This window comes from Phocoena phocoena, chromosome 2, assembly GCF_963924675.1.
Source record: "Phocoena phocoena chromosome 2, mPhoPho1.1, whole genome shotgun sequence".
Classification (NCBI taxonomy): domain Eukaryota; kingdom Metazoa; phylum Chordata; class Mammalia; order Artiodactyla; family Phocoenidae; genus Phocoena; species Phocoena phocoena.
In genome coordinates, this window is record NC_089220.1 from 162,440,672 (window position 1) to 162,462,561 (window position 21,890).

Below are 21,890 nucleotides of genomic sequence, written 5' to 3' on the forward strand. Positions count from 1 at the left end.
AACTCCTGCCGGGATCCTAAAGCTCCCACGAAGGCACTTTTGTCCATGGATGACTGCTAGTTTGTTGTTTGGGGTTGGAGGGATGTGAGCTAGAGACCTCCTATTCTACCATCTTTCTGATGTCACTCTCCTCACATGGAATTTTTAAAGGTTTTTTAAAAAGAAAAAAATAGCAATTATATATTTATGCCTCTGAAACGTTTGGTAAAAATGGTCTTCGAAGTGTTAGCACTTAGCAAGGAAAACTTCATTTCCTAGTAATACTGTATAAAGGAAGCATTATTATCACATAACATTTAAAACTGATCAAATTTCAATGAAGTTCTCTGCAAATATTCTAATTTTATTGAATGAAAATGCCCAGGATGGGACACAGTTTTCCAATGGAATATAGTTGTAAAAAAATGTTAAAATTCAGATGGTACAGGGCCTTCTACAATGAGTATTTGTTGAACAAAGCAAGAGAAAGATTAGATAAATGTTTCCAGTATTCATCTATGTGTGTCCTTCTTCACTCAGCTCGCAGAGAATGTGAAAAATTCTCTACCATCAAAACTATTGAATACTTGCTGCTTCCATCTTTCCTTAATTAGCTCGGTCTCGATTCAAGTGAACTAGGCAAGCTAAATTAGCTTAGATAATATTCTCCAAATCTATAATAAAGCATCCAGATGTTTACATTTAGCATATTACATTTTCTGATGTCCAGATTAACATCCTAAGATTAAAAACAGCATCCTAAGATTAAAAACTCTCAACTTCATTTCAACCTCATATTAGGTTTTTTGGTTGTTTTGACCATTCTCCCCACACACCCTCAATAAGATACACTCTTCCATAATATGAAGGGATGTAGAACTACAGCATTTGTCACCATAAGTTACCTGTAGTTTTCTTTCCATTTCGAAGACTGCCCTATAATGGCGACCCCTCCCCTACCCCACAGATCTTTAGTTTCTGCGTTATTACTTCTCTATCCTTCCTTTAATTACTTCAGGTTTCCCAGGGAAACATTTTCTAAATGGAGACATCCTTGATGCAATAAAGCATCTCCAGCAATTCTGAGTCGGCAGAGAAATGCATTTATTTTCATAGAGCCTGGTTTTTTTAACCATGTGAGTTTCCAGGGTGGAAGGTGTTTTCTATTTTTGTTCTATAATTTGAAACAAGAAGGAACACATTTTTCTCCCTGGTGAAGAAACATTTTACAGGGCTGGTAGGACATTGCTGCCTTTAAAACTATACAAGACATTGTACAGTATTTGAAGCAACAGTGAGTGAGAAAATGTAGCGTACTTGAAGATATGGTGCATATCTACAGAATTTTTTTCAGGAGTCTAATAAGGGGGCAAATACCAGTAGACACAGCTGGAAGGGGAATGTTAGGTAGGAAGCAGATTATTTTGGTGTTCTGGGTTGAATAGTGTCCTCCTCCAAATCCATGGCCTTCCCAGGTCCTCAAAATGTGAGCTTATTTGGAAGTAAGGTCTTTGCAGATGTAATTAAGATGCGAGTTAAAATGAGGTCATACTGGAGTAAGGTTGGCCCTTAATATAATATTACTGGTGTCATTCTAAGGAGAGGAGAAGGGACACAGCAACAGACACGCAGGAAGAACATCATGTGATGAAGGAGGCAGAGATTGAAGTGGTGCATCTCTGAGTAAAGGCATGACAAGGATGGCCAGGAAAACCAGAAGCTTAGAGAAAGGAATGGACTGGGTTCTCCCCTAGAGCCTTCAGAGATAGTGTGTCTCTGTCAGCACCTTGAATTTCAGACTTCTGGCCTGTGGAACTGTGAGAGAATAAATGTCTATCATTTTAAGCCATCCAGTTTTTGGTACTTTGTTATGGCATCCCTAGGAAACTAGTACAACTGGGAACACTGATGTCTATTTTATAACCAAGAACTGGGTTCAAATTGTCATTAAAACACTTACTACCCACTTGACCCCATTTTTCTTATCCATGAAATGATTATCATCAAGATTTAGGAAATGTGCCTTTCCTGGAAAGAGTTGCAGTAACTAATTTTTTAAAAAATTTTTATTGGAGCATAGTTGATTAACAGTGTTGTGTTAGCTTCAGGTGTACAGCAAAGTGAATTAGTTATACATATACATATATCCACTCTTTTTTTTTTAGATTCTCTTCCCACACAGACCATTATAGAGTATTGAGTAGAGCTCCCTGTGCTATACAGCAGGTTCTTATTAGTTATCTATTTTGTATATAGTAGTGTGTATATGTCAATCCCAATCTCCCAATTTATCCCTCCCCCCACTTATCCCCTGGTAACCATAAGTTTGTTTTCTACATCCATGACTTTACTTCTGTTTTGTAAAGCATTAACTATTTCAGACAAAAAAAAAAACTAAGAATAATTCTGCAACATCTTGTCTTCTACTGATTAACATTCCTAATTGAAATGTACTGAGTCCGATGCTCCATTATTTAAATACACAGTAAATAACAAGGGACGCTGCTATGGATTTTAAATCTAAGAGAACTCCAGTTTTAGGGATTAACTTTATGAACAAACTTTCCAACTAGATTTTTTTGTTAAATTGAAAGAAAATGATCTTCAGGAAGTGAATGCAAAGAAAAGAAATATTATCCTAGGGCATCCTTTTTTAAAATTGACTTGGTAAATATAAAATGAGAGTAACTAGCAAGGTGCCAAACAAATAATGAAATTCATAAGGCGTTCAAGGGGAATAAGCAGCCACAAGTTCTCCTTGTTTATATTATCACTGCTAAACAACAGGGGCTCTCACGTCATTCTGGAATAGAGATTTTCATTCTTGTTTCACATCTCTGAATTTGAGCAGCAAGTATTACTCTGGAGCATTTCCAGGACAGGTATATTCTCTTGAATGCAAATTATTTAAAGATGGAGACATTTGTCTGTTTTCATCATCTTCATCATTTATATCATCTTCAGTGATGTATTCTACATGCCTAGAAGAGTCCTGTTATATAGGAGCTACTCAATAAACATGTCCTATGAATAAAGAAATATGTCAAATGAGTAGATGAATAAGTAAAAGTCATCAACTGAATTTATCGACATATGGTACCTCCTTTCACTACCACCGATGAACTCTGCCTCCAGTCTTATTTTCAAACCCTTGTTTGGGAGGTTAAGAGAGACAGAGACAGAGACAAAGAGAGACACAGAGAGAATCCAATAGATTCTGTGTGGCTATATTGAGTGATAGATGACAACTATACTAAAAATTTGGAGACATGAGTCTAAATCATGACTGTATCACTAAATACTTGTATAATTTTAAGAAACTAATTGAAACTCCTTAGACCATGTTTTGTCATCAGGGAAATGATATAGACAATCTCTTAAGTCCCTTTCAGGTCTCCCGTTTTATGATCATATGGGACTTGGTTTGTAAAGGAGGATTAGGAAGGCAGAAGGAAGGCATAGAGAATGACATAGAAAAGAAGAGAGTCCAGAGAGAATGAGGAGGGAGTTCAAAGGGATCTAGGGTTATGGCAGAAATGTCATTGCAGGAAGACACAGAAGACTTCTTGCTACTTGCTGTATTTGTGAACTTGAGTAAGTCTGCCCTTCATTTAGTCAAAGTTGAGAATCTACTGCGTGCTGTCCTGGATTTAGATTGGAAGGACATATGTGCCTATAATATTATCGCCAGCTCTCCAGGAATTTACAAACTAAGGACATATTGGGATAATGATGCATACGTGGAAGCCTAAAATATTATATAGTACATTTGAAACTCAGCTCTAAAACTATAGTTCTAAGATGATTTCATTTGACTTGAAGGCAGCATCAAGTATATGGAAGTAACTTATTGAGCCATCAATGAATATTCATAAGAAATATTCAGTGGTGTGTTGGTAGACTAGCTATCAAGGGGGAAAGAATCCCTGATGTGTAGCATTTCCCTATTTCCTTGGTTAAATACCCCCAGCATGGTTAATTTCAGGTTGCCAGTATGACCTCACTGAAGGTGTATTTGAGAAGAAAAGCACACAGTCAGCTTTGGTGAAGCAGTACAACAGGCTGCCATACACACACGTCAGAGGAAGGAGCCTCAGGGTTAATGATGCTCCTTTCCTCCCAGCTGGACAGAGGAGTGAAAACTATGGCTGTGGTCCAGGGCAAAGAATGAGCACATTTACTTCTCATAATGGATGAAGAGTTTGCTCATGAAAACTTATCTCATAATAAGGATATTTGTACCATTTGTATGAGTTTATATTTTTTAAAAAAGCCTCAAAAACCTCTTGGTTACGAACCATAAAGAGATGTCATCAATTTTTTAGTGCCTTTATCCTTTTTTCAATATCCACTTTGAAACCAGAGATTCTGCCTTCTTTTTTCCCCCTCAGTTCCATTTTACAGCTCAAACTCTACTTCAAGACCTTCTTATTACTCATCGGAATCCCTGTTATGGCTGCATAACAGACTTATCTAATTTACACACACACACGTAACTACCGGCTTAATCTTCTAGTCCCTACTATAGTGTAAGTTCCAGAAAAGTAGACCTTGCATTTTTCTTATTCACCACGATAACAAAAAGAATTTTTTATTGCAAGCAACAGAAGCTGACTCGGGCTCACTTAAAGGCAGAAAATAAGCTTACTGAAAGAATATTGGATTGCTCCAAAAATTAAGTGTAAAACTAAGAATCTAAGACAGAAAAATAAGTGGGAAGTGAGTAAGACTGAGTAAGCCAGAGGTTGAAACTACCTAAGTCCACTGCCTATGAATACTTCCTTCAGCGCTGGGCTGTCTACTTTCCTGCCACCATTATGAGTAATCTCTAATCGTCCCTTTGTCACCCCCTTAAAATTAAAGGAGCTGGTTGGAAGCATACTGTTGACCAAGCCCAAATCATATGTCTAAACTTCAGAGTCTTGTAAGTTACACTTTTATTTCTAATTTCCACATCAGCCACCTCTGGCTGACGACCATTCCTCTTCTTTTTGAAAAAATCATAATCGACCTTGAATATTCTGCAACCATCTGGACCAATTTACAAAGCTGACCAGAAACAATAAATTTTCTATCTGTACTCCAATGGTGAGAGATGAAATAAAACTGAGACTAATCAAAATACATAAATTCATACAAGTTGTAAAGAAGAAAAATGCTTAGAGGCTGTCAATTGCCTACTGGATATGTTTCTTATCCTTTGTCGCAGCTCCTGTCTTATCTCTCTGATTCTGGTTATGAAATGATCCCTTAAAATAAGACCTCTTGCCTTTCTCTAGTCATGTCCCATATTCTGTCCTCTCGTCTCATTGACTTTAATCTTACTGCTCTCAGGCTGGAGATGCCCTGCCCTTTATCTCCTCTTGTGTAAATCCTTTTTCACTTTCAAGGGCAGAGCAAAAGCCACCTTCTTCATGAATTTATCCTTAATATCCCCAGCAGGAAACCAAACTCTGTTCCAGATTGTTAAGGCCTTAAGTTTGCAGCTCTCCTGTGATATATCTTACATGGTATTTTGTGATATGTGTAGCCTGTTTTCTGTCATTTTCAGTTCCTCTCCATTGAAAAATCTCCATTGTCATTATCTTGTCTTTTAAAGAAAATTTTAGTGAGTATGAGTATCTTTAACTTTAGGTTGATTGATAAAAATATAAATTTGAAATAAGTGTATGATATAGAGTAGATATCCATTTTATATCGGAAGAGATATAGCACTGTAGATAAATGATTTAGAACATGGTTTTAACGCATGGGTCATTTTTATAATTTTGATTCAGTTAGTGATTCATGGGCCTAATTTTTAAACAGATAGCGATGAATGTACAAAAAACGGAATGAAAATGATTATCAGTCAATCCTGATTCACTTATCAGCTTATAGAATATTATTAGGTTTTAAATCTATTATTGCAGTCAGAGTCCGTGAAGTCCTCCCAGTTTGTCAAATGATGGGATAATTCCCCTTTATTCCTGGAAGGGACACTAGATTAGAAGGAAAAAACACAAGAACTGGAAAATGGCATTAAAAGCTAATACCAAGCAGGCTTATGGGAGTAAGATCTGGATTCCCTCTTAACTACATTTGGTGGAGCTTGTCTGTTATACTGTGAGGTGGTTCTTATTGGGTTTCCTGCTGATCTTCAGGCTGGAAGGAATTTTATTGAATTAGGGGGAAGAAATCTAAATGACAACCATGGAAAAATCAGTCCCAGTAGGAACCATACTCCATTAGCCTGGGTTTGACAGGTTCCCCATATTGAATGTGAAGATAAACCACAGTTCACTGTCCCAACACTGTCTTAAAGGTGAATGCTTTTATATGAACAATGATGTTTACCACATAATCATATATATTTATGTATCCATGGTATATAAATATATATGTATATTTAAAATAAAATATGGTATGGTGAGTTAGGCATTTGTCTACCATATAGTCATTTTTGAAAATTATCATAACCTTTGCTGACTCTTTTCTTTTTACTTGGAAATATTCAGCGGGCCAGTGTTTTACCAGACCAAGTGTGTCTGAGGGATTCTGGGAGTTTTTCAATAGCCAAGGTCAATCTGGGCCTGTTTTGTTCCCTTGGGCTATTAAAGTCTACTTCTATTATGGGTTTCCTGATTCCCTGGAACACATATGTTGTTATCTGGAAAACATTCAGACTTTATGAAAACAAGCTTGTTTGTTTGTTGCCTAAGAAATAAAATAAGAAAGTGACACTGCTTCACTAAAAAAATCTGTTTTAAGAAAAGTTTTTTTTTTTTTCATTGAAAACAAGTGACTTCAACAGAATGACCAGTTTTTCTGAGAGCATCTTATTGGCATATGAGAACATTTCACCTAGAAAAGACCAGTTACTCTTTGTGGAAATAGTTGGAAATGGGAAAATAGAAAACCAAAAACAAGTTTCTTGGCTTAACAAAGAATAAATAAATAGGTTTATATGTATGAGTTATCATTTTCACTAATATAAACTTGGTCAAAATAGAAAGCATGCGTTTAGAGAAATAACCAGTTTTTGATAAAAAGGGGTCTAAAGGAATGACAGGCCCATGGTTGGTCTTCTCTGCCTGATGGAGCAGATGATTGGTCAATTAGGAGGTCAGTTCAAGTGCTGAAACATCCAGATCTTGCATTTTGCCCTTTCTGCTCTTTCTGATTTCAATGTAATTAAGGTAATGCTGGTTGGGTATGCCTCATGTAGGGTTTCATATGGGGCAAGATAACCCAACACACATTAAAGTGATCATTTTTTTATCTTCTCAATAAATCAATTTTTGTTTATTATTAAGCAATGAATGAACTACTATTTCTAGTAGTTCTTTTTGACTTCAAGTGTATTTTCCTTTTTTTTTCAATTTTTATTGGAGTATAGTTGATTTACAGTGTTGTGTTAGTTTCAGCTATACAGCTGTACACTTTAAATTCTTTTATTAGAAAGGCAGAAATTAGTCTTAAAATTACGTGGTTTTAAAAGTAAAACTAATTCAATCATGTAGAACACTCCAAACTTTAGGTAAAGCTACTTATTCATATTCCTCAGAAGTTAATATGAAGTTAAACATAGTTGTACGTATTTGTGTTTAGTGCCAATGCCCTGTTAACTGGAAGTTATGGGGTATCACAGCCACTTTCTCTAGTTTCTCTTTCATCGAGGCAGTCGAGACAATACAGCTGGGAGATCTCTGAGAGACCGCCACGTCTAACTCCTGAGTGGTCTTCTCTACTGCCCACCTCGATATCTCCATCTCAGTACCTGCCTCTCTCTCCGTTCACCTGCCTGAGACATGTAAAACAGGTGTCCCCGAAGTGTACTTGAAATTCGGCAATATTCCCTCACAGACGATTGCCTCAGACTCTTAGATTTCCTTCAATTGTGTATATTTGTGGTGTGTGATGAAGAGACAGCTTCCCACTCTCCATCTCAAGCCTTCTACACTGAGACAAAGATGTAATCTTAGGCGCCAAAACACCCACTCATGATATCTGTTAAGTGAAAACCTTCCCACTCACAGGAATGACAACTGCATTCTCCTTCCTGCCCCATCCCAGGTGGCAAAGAGTACAATACAGTCATAATTGAAATAGTCGTGATTTCCTCTGCAATTTTAGGCTTTATTGGGAGAATATAGGTGAGGCTGAGTCAGGAGTTAGGTCACTGAATAACCACAGGGCAGTGGACCTTAATCTGGTAAGGACAGCGGACCACCCTGTGAGGCATTGGAGAACCAGTTTTGGACAGGATTCTTCCTTTAGGAAATGTATTTTGGAAGCAATGTGAAGCAGGAATTAAAAGGGGGAATTATTTAATAATATTGGCCCTAAAGCAGAAGTTAAGAGTTTAACATTTGGGGAATTCTTTGACTATTAAATAAAGTTCAGTTAATACGGAATAGAGCTGTCAGTGAACAATAGCATTAAATTAGGTCAAGTACATAACCTGGCCCAACATTGCATATAAAAGAGGCCATACCAGCACAGATATGTCAGACCAGGAAATATAGTGTAGGACCATCTGGAGATGATAAAAGAGGAATGTATCTCTTATCCTCTGGGGTCTCTCTGGGTTCCAGGCCTCATGACAAGAAAGAAATGACCAGCAACTGCTCTAACATTTCATATTTTTGTATATGTTTCCACATTCATGTATGTTTTAGATTATCTGAGGTTATATGAAGGCAGAAAATTCTTCCTTTATGCAATTTCAGACATTTGCAGTGGTATCACTATTCATAGTTAGGAAGGAATTCACTATCATTGTGGCAAATATTGATGCTGAGTAACAATGATAACTCTTTGGGGGCCTCTTAATATGTCCTGCTTCTTCAGCTCTTGATTTTCCCTAGCACGGAAAATATATTCTTGATTTTCTTTCGAGTCTGGAGCCTCTGTGTGTTGGGGGAGAGAGCGGGCTCCATCACAGCTCCGTGTTGTAGGTAACCCAACATCCACTGCCCTGTGTCTCTCCTCCACCCTTTCCATCACTAGTGAAGAGCTTGGGCTAGAATGTAGATTCTGAGGGATATTGGTGCTGAGATTCATACACACACACATTTTATTTTTTAAAACAGTTTTCAGTTCACAGCAAAATTAGGTGTAAATTACAGAGTTTGGGTACACCTGCCTCCCCCACAATCAACCATCCAGCACCATAATGTTATGTTTGTTACAGCTGACTAATCAACATTGACACATCCCTGTCACCCAAAGCCCATAGTTTACATTAGCATTCACTCTTGGTATTATAATTTCTGTGAGTTTTGACAAATGTATAATGGCATGTCTTAATCTGTTCAGAATGCTGTAACGAAATATCATAGACTTGGATGCCTACAAACAACAAATATTTCTTTCTCATAGTTTTGGAGGCTAGAAAGTCCAAGACGAATATGCTGGCAGATTTGGTGTCTGGTGCAAAACTATTTCCTCAACAGTGCCTTCTTGCTGGGTCCTCACAAAGTGGAAAGGGCAAGGGCCAGTTTTAATAAGAGCACTAATTGCATTCCTGAGGGCTCCACTCTCATGACCTAATCAGCTCCCAAAACCCCACCTCCAAATGTCATCACATTGGGAATTATGTCTCAACATACGAAATTTGGGGGGGATGTAAACATTCAGCCTGTGCCATGGCATGTATCCACCATTACAGAGCCATAAAGAAGAGTTTTACAGCTCTAAAAATACCCCTTGTTCCTCCCTTCCTTTCTACCATCTCTGGGTAACCAACGACCATTTTACAATATCCACTGTTTGCCTTTTCCAGAATATCATAAAGCTGGAGTCAGACAATACGTAGGCTTTTAAGATTGACTGTTTTCACTTAGTAATATGCATTTAAGGTGGTGCTAACGTTTTTCAGGTTATAAAAGAGAACAATTAATATCGTTCATTTTTTATAGAATTATATGAGAAAGACATTAACTGTCTTAATTAGGTAACTCCATGGGTGATACCTAAGAATAAACACGTTAATATTAAAATTTTAGAGAAACCTTCTTAACTTCTCAAAGAGGGTATGCAGTAGAAGGCATTCAGTTCAGAAGATATACATAGTACATCTTCCAAGAGTATTCATTTTATTTGAATTCCTGGAGGAAGTCTTTTAGAGTGAAAAAGCTTGAATGTCCTATGTCGTAGAATGTAGAATTTTCATCAGATAAAACAAGAGACTTAAAAGAAATGTTGAGCTTATGGAGAACTACTTCTGGCTAAGGGGGTCTACCTAGAGTCCCTTTAGGGGTGCAAGTTCAAGTTCCTCTTGCAACAAAAGTATTTCCACGGAAAATTTGAGAAGTGATTCGACAGTGTGGGGAGGGCGTTTAATTTAAAACAAGATGCATTTTGATGGTGGGATAGTATCTTAGGTTCCCAGGGAAGTGAACTCCGAGGCCCTGATTCCTATACAAAAGGTTTATTGGAAATTCCCCCAGGAACAACCCCTGTGAAGTGAAGGAAGCAGGGCTGGGCAGAGGGAGGGTTGAACTCTGATACAAGTGCCATAGGGGGGTCTCACGCTGATGCCATAGGGAGCTCGGGAGCTGCACTGGTCCCAAACTGATGCATAGGGGCTGGACCATCTTATCCCCAATTTGCCAATGAAGGGAGCCGATCCTGGGAGGCTGTGTGACTTTAGAGGGAAAATCCTAGAGGTAGACTCAGCTGTGAGCTGTCATCTGGTAACCTCCCAGCAGCTGGGGGCATGAGGGCCTTGATAGAAAACTCTGGACAATTCAAGACAGAATCCACTACAGACAATAAAGCCCACCAGTTTTCTTGTAAAGAAGGACCTAGAACAAGTGAGTTTGAATATCTTTTGATATAAATGATTCTAGAATTTAACAGAATTGCTGCCTCCAAATAAAAGAGAGAACTTTACTTTGCATATCTGATGTAAGCAAAAATATAAAGGAACACACACATGTGACTCATTTTGAATAAGGTGAGAAGCTTGTCTTGAAATAGAGAAAATTATTCCCTTTTGTTGTTATTCCCAACAAAAGGTCGGTACCTTAGCTTAGCTAAGTAATAGGTGTATTACTAAGGTTGGTTCTAGATTTTCATCACATGCAAAACGTTTATTCAGCCTTTTCAACCTACAGTTGAGGTTCAACCTTGAGGTGAGTGTATAAAGATGAAAGTTTAGTCCATAAAATATTTGAGAAAGAAACGAAAGTAAGGATGTCTGCCCTGTCTTCAATGTGAGATTAATAAAAAGAATGAAGAGAAACTATTTATTTGACCATGGTTAAATAGTTAAATATCAAAAGATATATAATGTTATACATATAAATTTATAAAAATTGAAATCCAATTTACTTTCTAAGTTTGAATTCAGAACGTTTCCATTGGAACACTGCAATTGTATGCACTGCTATGACTTAGGTAGTTAAATAAGAACATGACACAAACGTCTCAGAGTCATACATTTATCCCTCTCCCACTTAAATATGCTTATTTCCATGAACAAAGATTGTCTTATATACATGACTTTCATCACAGAGTTTGAATTTAAATATATTCTAGATATGTCACCACTACTGAGTGAGTGGTAAGGGAGAGTAACTTTTAAATTTCATTTCTAAAATGAATTCACACCACCATCCTTATGTATAAAACAAATCATTCTTATATTATCCATAAATAATAGTAGTTTTAAAATGTAAAAAACACAAGATAAGGTGTTCCTGAACTGGTCCCCACTACTTTTGATTTTCTTTTCCCTTAAAATACTGATGAGCCCCTCAACATCTGTCCCAGAGACGATACGAAGTATAACAACTGTTCCACTAATAACATTCCAGCAAATTAGTGCAATCCTGTATGTTCACAGAGATCCCCTGACCTCTAGAAACAGCAGCAAGTCAACACTCTTTGCTCATGCTTTAAGTGTTGACTTAAACCATTGCTATGGAACAGTTTCACATGATAAAAGCTCATTAAATTTACATCATGTCTTTGGATGTTAAAAATTTATGAGCCTCAGTATCCTCATCTATAAAATGGGTTGGTTGGGTGTGAATTACATTATCTTGAAGATTCTCACTAGTGTAATATCTTAGCTTAAACTATGATTACATCTGCACTTTAGATATGGCTACACATATCTGCACTTTTTAGACCTTTGAAATGTGATCATGACTCGAGGGCAAAGAGCAGTGTGACAAAACCGTAGCACACCTCAGTTCTGTGACTCGGTCCTCCCCAAGTTCTCAGGAGCCAAATTCCCCTAGCTGAGGCCACTAAGAAACAGTTACTAAACTGTATACTGATATAATGACATAATGCCAATTTACTTAAATTTTAAAATTGTGATTGCAACTTTTCAAAGTGCCTAACTTACTGTATAAAGGTATCTTTACTCCTCAAGGAAAATCTGATGGTCAAATTTAAGAACATGAATCAAAATTTCTTCTTTTATTTGAAAGTGTCATTTTTTCACTGTAATGATGCCCTTTATATAAATGTTTCTGAGGTTAAGATAAGGTGTATTCTCTAATCATGTTGACCTGTTTTGTTAGAGTTCATATTACTCCTAATAGAAAATTGATTTACTTAAATTAGCTAAATGTTTCATGTTTATGCGAGAATGAGAGTATCCTATAATGTTTCAACACTAGACAGAGAGATAACTCCCCTAATGTGAAAATGACTGGCTCTCTTTTTAGGTCCTGTCACAATGCAGTCGTCACCGTGTGAAGCTGATCAGTTTTCTTGTGTCTACACACTCCAGTGTGTGCCCCTCTCAGGGAAATGTAATGGACAGGAAGACTGCATAGATGGATCTGATGAAATGGATTGTTCTCTCAGCCCCCCTCCTCAGCTCTGTGATCAGATGAAGTTCCAGTGCTCTACCAACGAGTGTATCCCATCCCTCCTGCTATGTGATGGAGTGCCTGACTGTCACCTTAATGAAGACGAATCCGGCTGCTGTGAGTTATTTTCATTCACTCAGTGTGCCAGGGGAGAAATGCTGTTCGGAAATGATAGAGAGAGCACGACAGATAAAGCAAAGTTCTCTAGAGTGTTACCATGATCGTATCAGAAGTAACATAGTTGTTTGTGGTATATTGCTAAACAATGCATATTGTCCTCGCTTAGCATTTCTGGAAACATTTTGTTTGTAGTCACACTAATCTCTGTTAAATGTGTGTGATTTCTTTTTTTATTTACAACTGGGTCATTCATGTAGGGGATGCTCTTATGTATCCATTATCTTTTTAGCAAATGTTTGTGGGAATGGGTTGAAGACATGTAATTATAATTTCTTCCCACCATAAATGTTCATGAAGATGGCTCGAGCAAATGGGCAAATATCCATTTAGTGAATAGATGTAGCTAGGGGAAGGACCTGGACCTGGGTAGATGTTACATCATTAGAGTTAATGCAGATGGGGGTCCGCCTGCCAGTGCGGGGGACGCGGGTTCGGGCCCTGGTCCGGGAGGATCCCGCACGCCGCAGAGCGGCTTGGCCCACGCGCCGTGGCTGCTGAGCCTGTGCTCTGGAGCCCGCCAGCCACGGCTGCGGAGCCTGCGTGCCACAGCTGCTGGGGCCGGTGCGCCTGGAGCCCGTGCTCCACGGCAGGGCGGTTCTCCGCGGTCGGGGGCGCCGTCGCGCAGCGGCGGAGACCCAGCGCAGCCAAAGATAAAAAAAAAAAAAAAAAAACCGGAAAGAGTTAATGTAGAAGTAAATCTGTGGAACATTAGGGTTGACCTTATCCTTATCACTTACTACCTGTACAATCTGGGCAACATTATTTGAGTCAGTCTTACCATCCATGTAATACCTAACTTACAGGGCTGTGCAGATTTGAGAGAATGAGTATAAAATTCCCAGTCCTGCATCTGTCAGCTTCTGTCTTTATTATAATTAGACTATGTCAGATAGGGAAGGAAGAGTGTTAATTAAGTAATTACACAAATACACAAATTTTTAAGGTGGGTACATAATCGTGGTGGAGTCAAAGCATCACTAACATTTTATTTAATTCCTTGTTTGCTTGGTTTCACATTATAACATGCTGTATTTGGGCTGCAATGATAGAGCTCCATAAGCCCTATGTTAGTGGCCACTTTTTTGTGGGGGGCGGCAGTAAAGTTTGGAAGGTAACTGTAAGAGGGGGATATTGGGAGAAATAGAAGGGTATTTCAGTGCCCTGTTTTGTGTGGGTATCCAGAATTATGATAACTACTGGAAAATATGTGAAGATGAATAAAGGAAAAGGAAGATGACTTTTGGATTTTTGAAGGTTTTTGCCTTAAATCAGTGAATTTCTTTTGCTGGTTTAGGTTTGGAGATTGGCTTTCTATCTCCCTGTTATTTCCTACATGTATATTCTTTCTATAATAAAGCCGATTTGTGAGGTCTTATAATATTTTCTTAGGAGCAAGTTAAACAAATGGAGGTGAATGAGGAAGAGGAAGCCAAGTTACTTATCCCTGTTCCCATCAAGGCTCTAATGGAATTTGGCTGATAGACATCAGATTAAGTTCAATATAGTCATATGGTATTTGACTTCAAATAACAATGCTACTTAAAGAGAAGCTTAGGAAGGTACTGTATCCTTATACTTTTAGACATATGTTGGAAAATTGGTGTTCGATGAGATAGTAATATATGAAATTCTGCTTCCAAGGGGAAATAAGTCCACATTAGGAATAGATGGCATTGTAAACGAATTGCTTCTCTCCATGTCCAAAATATTTATTGAGTTGGGACTCTGTAGGGAAAATTGCATGAAAATAAACCATGGACAAAATGCTAGAGCAAAATTACAGAATAAAAGCATCTGATGGTGACAATTTACCAAACAATTGAAAGCATAACAGTTTTTTTCCCTCCCTCTGAGCTCACCTATTTATTTAGAATGGTATTTTATAAACTCTCCTTCCTTCCTTCCTTCCTTCCTTCCTTCCTTCCTTCCTTCCTTCCTTCCTTCCTTCCTTCATTCTTTCATTCACAAGTCTTCATTAAGGATGTAATTTATGCCACATGTTGTATTGGACGTTGGCGATCCAGATGGACATGACATGGTACAAGCTCAGGTTGTTAGATACATTACATATTAGTGAAGGAGATTAGTGATAGTTGGGATACCATGTGATAAGTTCTATGACAGAGATAAAAACAGTGTTATTGAATAACATAGGGTGCTCCCTAACTATGGTGCTAGGGAGTCTATAAAGTTTAACAAGAAAAATGATTGCAGAGCCAAATTTGGAAAGACAGGTAGTCATGAGGCAAGTAGAGATGCTTGATTCCAGTGGAGAATGTTCCAAGAATAGAGAAAAAGTTGTTTAATTGAAAGATATTTCATATAACTAGAGTAGAGTTTGTGGTACAGGGACTTTTGCAGAAATAGGTTGGGAGGTTGGGAGAGATAAGAAGGGGCTAGGTCTCGAAGAATCCACTCCATCATGCCAGGAAGAAGTGTTTTAAGTAGTACATGGAATGGATTGCAGTAAGGATGGGGGACTGGTTAGGCGATGTTACAGTGGAAATACGAAGGGATTGAGTAGATTAATGGCATGAGGTAAGATTATGAATAGATTTAAGAGATATTCAAGTGAAGAGGAGGAGAAAGTAATGAAAAATAGTTTCCAAGTTTCTGATGTGGGCAACAAGACGGCTAATCAACCATTCCTTGAGCTGGGAAAAATAGGAGAAGGACCTCTTAGGGTAAGAATGTGACTTCATTTTTAAACATGTTGTATTTATGGTATCTGTGGCACATCCATGTGAAACGTTCAGGATGTGTTTATAAATGGATGTCTGGAGCTCAGGAATTAGCTAAAGGAAGATATATAAAGATACGTAGCTATCAGCATACGATGATTCAAGCTGCGGATATAGATGAGATAATGGAGAGAGGAAAAAGGTAAGGTGGCAGACAGAATCCTAAGGAACACGTAAATGACTGTTAAGAAAAACCAAACATCGAAAGACACGGAGATGTGGTCATAGACATAGGAGAGCAACCAAAAGAGAGTGATGATCTTAAATTAAAGGTAGAAAGCCTACGTATCAGAGAGTATTCAAAGGTTCAAATGTTTCTGAGAGATCATGTAAGATTAGGACTAAAAAATACAGACTGGGAGAAAACACAAATGGTTGCTGGTGGTCTTGGAGCAGAATTGTGATGTCAGTCTTTTGTGGAGAAGATGGGAAATGGCAGAGGGAAACCAGCTACAGAAAACTTCAGGAAGTTGGCATTTCGAGTGGGGTATAGGATAAAATAAAAGGTTTGGTTCTTTGGTTTGTTGGTTTTGTGAGGCTTGCACATATTTAAATGTTGTAGGAATAGAATTCTGAGAAGTTTGCAATTTTATGCTGGAAAATCGATAGCAATTGATATTTGAAAGCCTTTTATTCTTGCAAAAATACATGTTTAGTGGTCAGAATGCTCAAACAAAGCATGTGATAAGTCCAAATTTAAAAATAATTCATATTTAATGTTGTCTTTCCACTGGAAACATGTTTTTTTATACACTGAAAGTGATACTTTACCAAAAATATTTCCTTTCCCTAAAATAAATGGAAAAATAAGTATGGTTTAATTATATAGGAAAATAACACAAAACCAGGAACATTCTTCTCATTGATATTCCTCTGATAGCAATCTATTCACCAAGAAGATTTTGATTTCATCAGATGTATCGGTCAATATGCTAGCAAAAAATTGATGGCACGTTGATATTGTATAATTTGAGATTGTTTTAATAAAGGGATTATTTATTAAGGAAATAATATGCATAGGAAAACCATAAGGAATAGTAACAGCGGGGCCTTTTATCATCCATAGAACAAAGGATGTGAGAGGAGGGAGCAGTTGCCTGAATCTAGAGTCAGGGAGAGCTACCTGATAAAAGGAGTGGCATTTGGTTACGGAGCCGCTAACCAGTGGTAATCTCACAGTCTCTTCTCTCTGCATCAACGTCTTGCTGGTGCTACCTATCAACCAAACCCAACCAAAGCTAGAAGGCAAAGAAGCACGTTGATGTATCCTTAGAGTTCAACCTCCCAGGGCTCAGAGCAGGGAGAGAAGATGGAGAATGGCTCAGGAGAGGCACATTATCCATCAATAATAGAGATAATGGGAAAAACAGATGGAGAAGTGCATAGTTTTCCTATTATCTAACTTTATGTTCCAATAGTAGTCAATGCGTCTCATCAAGTGGAGTGTCACTTCTGAAGATTGGGAATGGATCATGCTCCTAAGACTTGTGGATCAGCCTTGATCATCCAGTGTTATTATTGGACTTTCAATTTGTTAGCTAGGATCTCAGCATCCTTTGGTGCTTCTCCATCACACTGTAAAGATCATCCTCTGCATCTGACAGCTTCTAACAAGAGTGTTTCTCAGTTTACTCAACATTAAAATCATAGATTAAGTCTTTTTTACAGAGGTATTGGAGAATTAAATGAATTAATACGGTAAAGTGCATAATACAAACGTAATACATTATTATCCTTTCCACTTTAAATTATATTTATAGTTTTATTAAAATTATTTAAGCTGCTAAGATATTTCAATAAGAGTAGTGATTGGTTTTAGTTCAGGGATAGAACACCTATCCATCCTGCTCCATGCCACGTGTGTGTCTGCCTCGAAGGGCTTGTAGCCTTTATTCCTGTGGCCAAGATCATAGTTTCTTTGCTGTTAGAAACCTTAATCTGCTACATCCATGAGTTTCATCTTAGTAGTAAATGGATACACACCCATAGTCATACATGCCTTACTTTTGTGTATATCTCTTATGAGGCAACTATAATCTTCAAAAGGGATTTTGCTTTATGGAAGTAACTCCGATGGGCCATTCATGAAGTGTTTATCTTTAATGTATCGTCTGCCTGAGTGAATGAGCTAAAAGCCATAAAATTCTCTGTGTTACTTAGCTTATTTCGATTAGAAAGAGTATGAGCGTCTAGGATGACGGCAGATTGAAATAAGTATTTCTATAGACATTAAACCATAATGTTTGAAAGAGAACGTGGCAAAAGTAGGTATTGTCCAGGGCAACATTTTGAAACCTGAGCTTCCTATAAATTTTATTTATAACTTATTTGGACTAATTTCGGAAAATATTTTTGTTGTGTATGTGTTAATAATGGAGGATAAAAAGAAACTAATGATCCCATTTGCTTTGCTACATTCAGTCCTTTGTTGTATAGGTGTCAATAAGTATTAATTGCATACATAATTTATTTTCAACCCACTTTTTTTTTTTTTTGCGGTACGCGGGCCTCTCACTGTTGTGGCCTCTCCCGTTGCGGAGCGCCGGGGCACGAACCCGTGTCCACTGCATCGGCAGGCGGACTCTCAACCACTGCACCACCAAGGAAGCCCTCAACCCACTTTTAAAAGGAAATTAATAAATACTAACTTTAACGTTATACCATTTAAAATGCCACAGAAACTAAGATTTTAGTTTCAAATTTCATAAAGTGAAAGGCCAATTTTTAACTATCTAAACTTTTGATAAAAATGAAAAAGTAAAACTTTCTACAAATGAAACCATTTATTTTCTTATATACTTTTTATGTGTTTCAATGCTGTTTGGGCCATAGTTGAGCATTTATACCGATTACAAGTTAGAACTCTTCATTGTACAGTCAACTTGAAAATAAGCTCTCAGTCACACTGGAAATTAGGTTAAGGAATATGGATTGGATTAGTATTTCCGAGAGAAGAAACGTCCAAAATAATGCTTTACAAGTAGATGAGTATGTATCATCTTTGTATTCAAATTTCAACACATTATATTGTTTAAAACCATAAAACTATTATCTTGTATGTTCCCTCAGCTCCTTGCAATGAAAAACAATGATAAGAAAATATGTAGACATACACATACATGGATATATTGAGGCATGTATATATTCACACATTCATTTTTTACAAATATCTCTTCATCTTATAGGAGTTGGAAAATTATCCTATTTCTTAGTTTACTTGGTTTGGAATATTATTTATCTTGTTGATGTATTACATATCCTTAATTATGTCACCCTTTGGAAAAGCTTAAAGATCATCTCTTCTCCTGGCACCTTAGCCATTTCTACAATCCGGTTTTAGGCTCATTTTTTAGACTTGTCTGTCCTACTTCTTCACACAAACTCCCCAGTCCAAGGCAAACTGCTTTTACTCACTGTTCTAGTATCAAACTTATTGATTCCCAATCTGTAGACTTGATTCCCACTCTGCTAAATGTCTATTCTCTGGAAACATTAAAATTTAAAACATATCTCAAGACTATTCTTACTTTCACCCTTTACAGACTTCCCTATGCTAAAGGAATTTCTTATTTTTATCATACTTATCTATACCAATGCTTTTCTAAGTCTGGCTGTATGACATTTCTCTTATTATTATTTTGAACCATTAATCATTCTTATATTGTTATCTTGCTTTTGTTGCTATATATGTTTTGGTTACTGTTTTTAAAAATTTCTCTCCTGCACTCACCAGTGGAAGCGCTAAGTATAACGTCTTACTTCTAGTGGCACCTCGATAATATTTATTGGTGTGAATTAATGTTCTAGCAGGAAGAATTGCTCAATGAGGAGTATCACTTTAATTTTTCAGATCCAGCATTTTTAGTCAATGGAAATACATACCTTTTTAAAAAAAATTTATTGGAGTATAGCTGATTTATAATGTTGTGTTAGTTTCAGGTGTACAGCAAAGTGAATCAGTTATACATATACATATCTCCACTCTTTTTTTAGATTCTTTTCCCACTCACTACAGAGTATTGAGTAGAGTTCCCTGTGCTATACAGTAGGTTCTTATTAGTTACCTATTTTATATATAGTAGTGTGTATATGTCATCCCAATCTCCCAGTTTATCCCTCCCCCTCCTTATCCTCTGGTAACCATAAGTTTGTTTTCTATATCTGTCACTCTACTTCTGTTTTGTAAATAAGTTCATTTATATCCTTTTTTAAGATTCCACATATAAGCGATATCATATGATATTTGGCTTTCTGTGTCTGACTTACTTCACTCAGTATGACAATCTCTAGGTCCAACCATGTTGCTGCAAATGGCATTATTTTGTTCTTTTTTACAGCTGAGTAATATTCCACTGTATATATATACCACATCTTTATCCATTCCTCGCTGATGGACATTTCGTTTGCTTTCATGTCCTGGGTATTGTAAATAGTGCTGCAATGTACATTGGGGTGCCTTAAAAAAACATTTTTATGTTCCACTTGACAATAAATTTTGATAGGCAGTTCTCAAACTGAACTTTGTCAGTAACCTATGATAGCTCAAATAAACAACTCCTTCCAGCCCATAAATTTACTTTAAAAAAAGAAAAATTTGTGACTGAACTGACAAAATCTGTGCAAGACCCATGCATGGGGATATTTACTCCTGAGTCTTCTAAACTATCAATTTAGCTCGAGAAATTTGAACTTAATTGTCTTTATTCCAGTAGAAGTAACTTTCCAGATCAATCCTTTTTAAATTTTTGGCAATAGGTTTGGGTTAAAGTATTCAAATAAGATATTGTATATGAAACCATTAAGTGCATCAGAGAGAAGCAGAGCTATTCTCGTTGAACTTGGGGTAAGTGCCAGAAAGCCCTGGCTCTTCACTGCTGCCTTCCACATATCTCTGCAGAAACCCAGGGCTCAAAGGAACAGGAATAGAAATGCAGTTTAGATCAATATCATTATTATTTAGTACTTTTGAAATCGATCCAGAAATCCTGACAAGATGGTGCAGTAGGTTCATTCTTTGACGCTTTCCCTCTACTCCAAGCACATAACAATGCTAGATAGAAGAAATGACCCTAAAGAGGCTCAGGACATAATTAATATAGGGCTGGAACAAAACTGGAATAGAACCAAGCCTGCTGGTTTGCAGGTTCTGAAGCAAACAGGAGACTGGAAATGCATGATGGTGGCCTGGAATGAAGGGTTCTGGTTTAGCCCTAACTCGTAAAAGGAGTGTAGAACAGTCCACTGCCTTACAGGAAGTTATAATCCTGGAAAGACTACAGAGCAAGAGGAAGGAACACAAGAAAACAGTTACAGCACTAAGGGTAGCATCCAAGAGAGGTCAAGTACTTTGCAGAAATAGATTGCCATTGAACTGTCAGTATCATTGATGGGTTCATTGATAAGGACGATTTTCTGAAACAACCAAAGTCCTATGCACAAGATGTATGCTTGTCCCTTGAAATCAAGCCAACAAGAGACTCTGAAATTAGTAAAATACCTACATCATGCACTGGCAGTGCTATAAAGGCACATACTCATATTACCTTGGGCTGCAGTGATCTACATCACTACCCAGATCTAACAGATACCCAGTGACTACCCATGACTTATAACCCAGTTGGAAATGGATGAACATTCAAACAAATTACAGTCTCTGTTAGTTCAGTTGCACATAATGTAGAGATGTTAGGGGAGCAACAGAAGTACAGAGATCTGCCTTGCTATTAAATTTGACTCTAGTCTAAAATCAGTTTGGACTATATAGTACATACAATGCATTTTATACACCCATACACGAATAATACTACATAATGCACAACTGGGAGATGATTCTACTGACAAACTTTTTGTGAAGAAATTTTTAATTTAATAAATTGAAGTTTCCTTCACCAAGAACTCTAATATATAGTTTAAATGTAGGGCTAGCAAAATGAGGGGTAAAACAATAAACTGTCTTATTATTTTATTAGAAGAAATTTGTTTTTTAAAAGCAGTGATAATTATTGTTCTTTTTTTCAGCCAACGAAAATTGTTCTGTTGGAGCTTTGATGTGTGCCTCTTCTAACAGCTGTATCCCAGTACACAAGCGCTGTGATGGTTTTGCCGACTGCATGGATTTCCAGCCTGATGAGTCCAGCTGCTTAGGTACTGTATATCCATTAAAATATTCTTTGTA

The 21,890-nt window shown here is 37.3% G+C and overlaps 1 protein-coding gene across 1 annotated transcript in view; it reads left to right on the forward strand.

The window, feature by feature from the left end:
• MALRD1 (MAM and LDL receptor class A domain containing 1) overlaps window positions 1-21,890 on the forward strand; it is a 598,156-nt gene that overhangs the window by 476,751 nt on the left and 99,515 nt on the right. Inside the window, exons 35-36 of the mRNA XM_065871795.1 lie at window positions 12,648-12,911; window positions 21,734-21,859. Coding sequence (XP_065727867.1) covers window positions 12,648-12,911; window positions 21,734-21,859 — 390 coding nt within the window. The remainder of the gene's footprint in view (window positions 1-12,647; window positions 12,912-21,733; window positions 21,860-21,890) is intronic.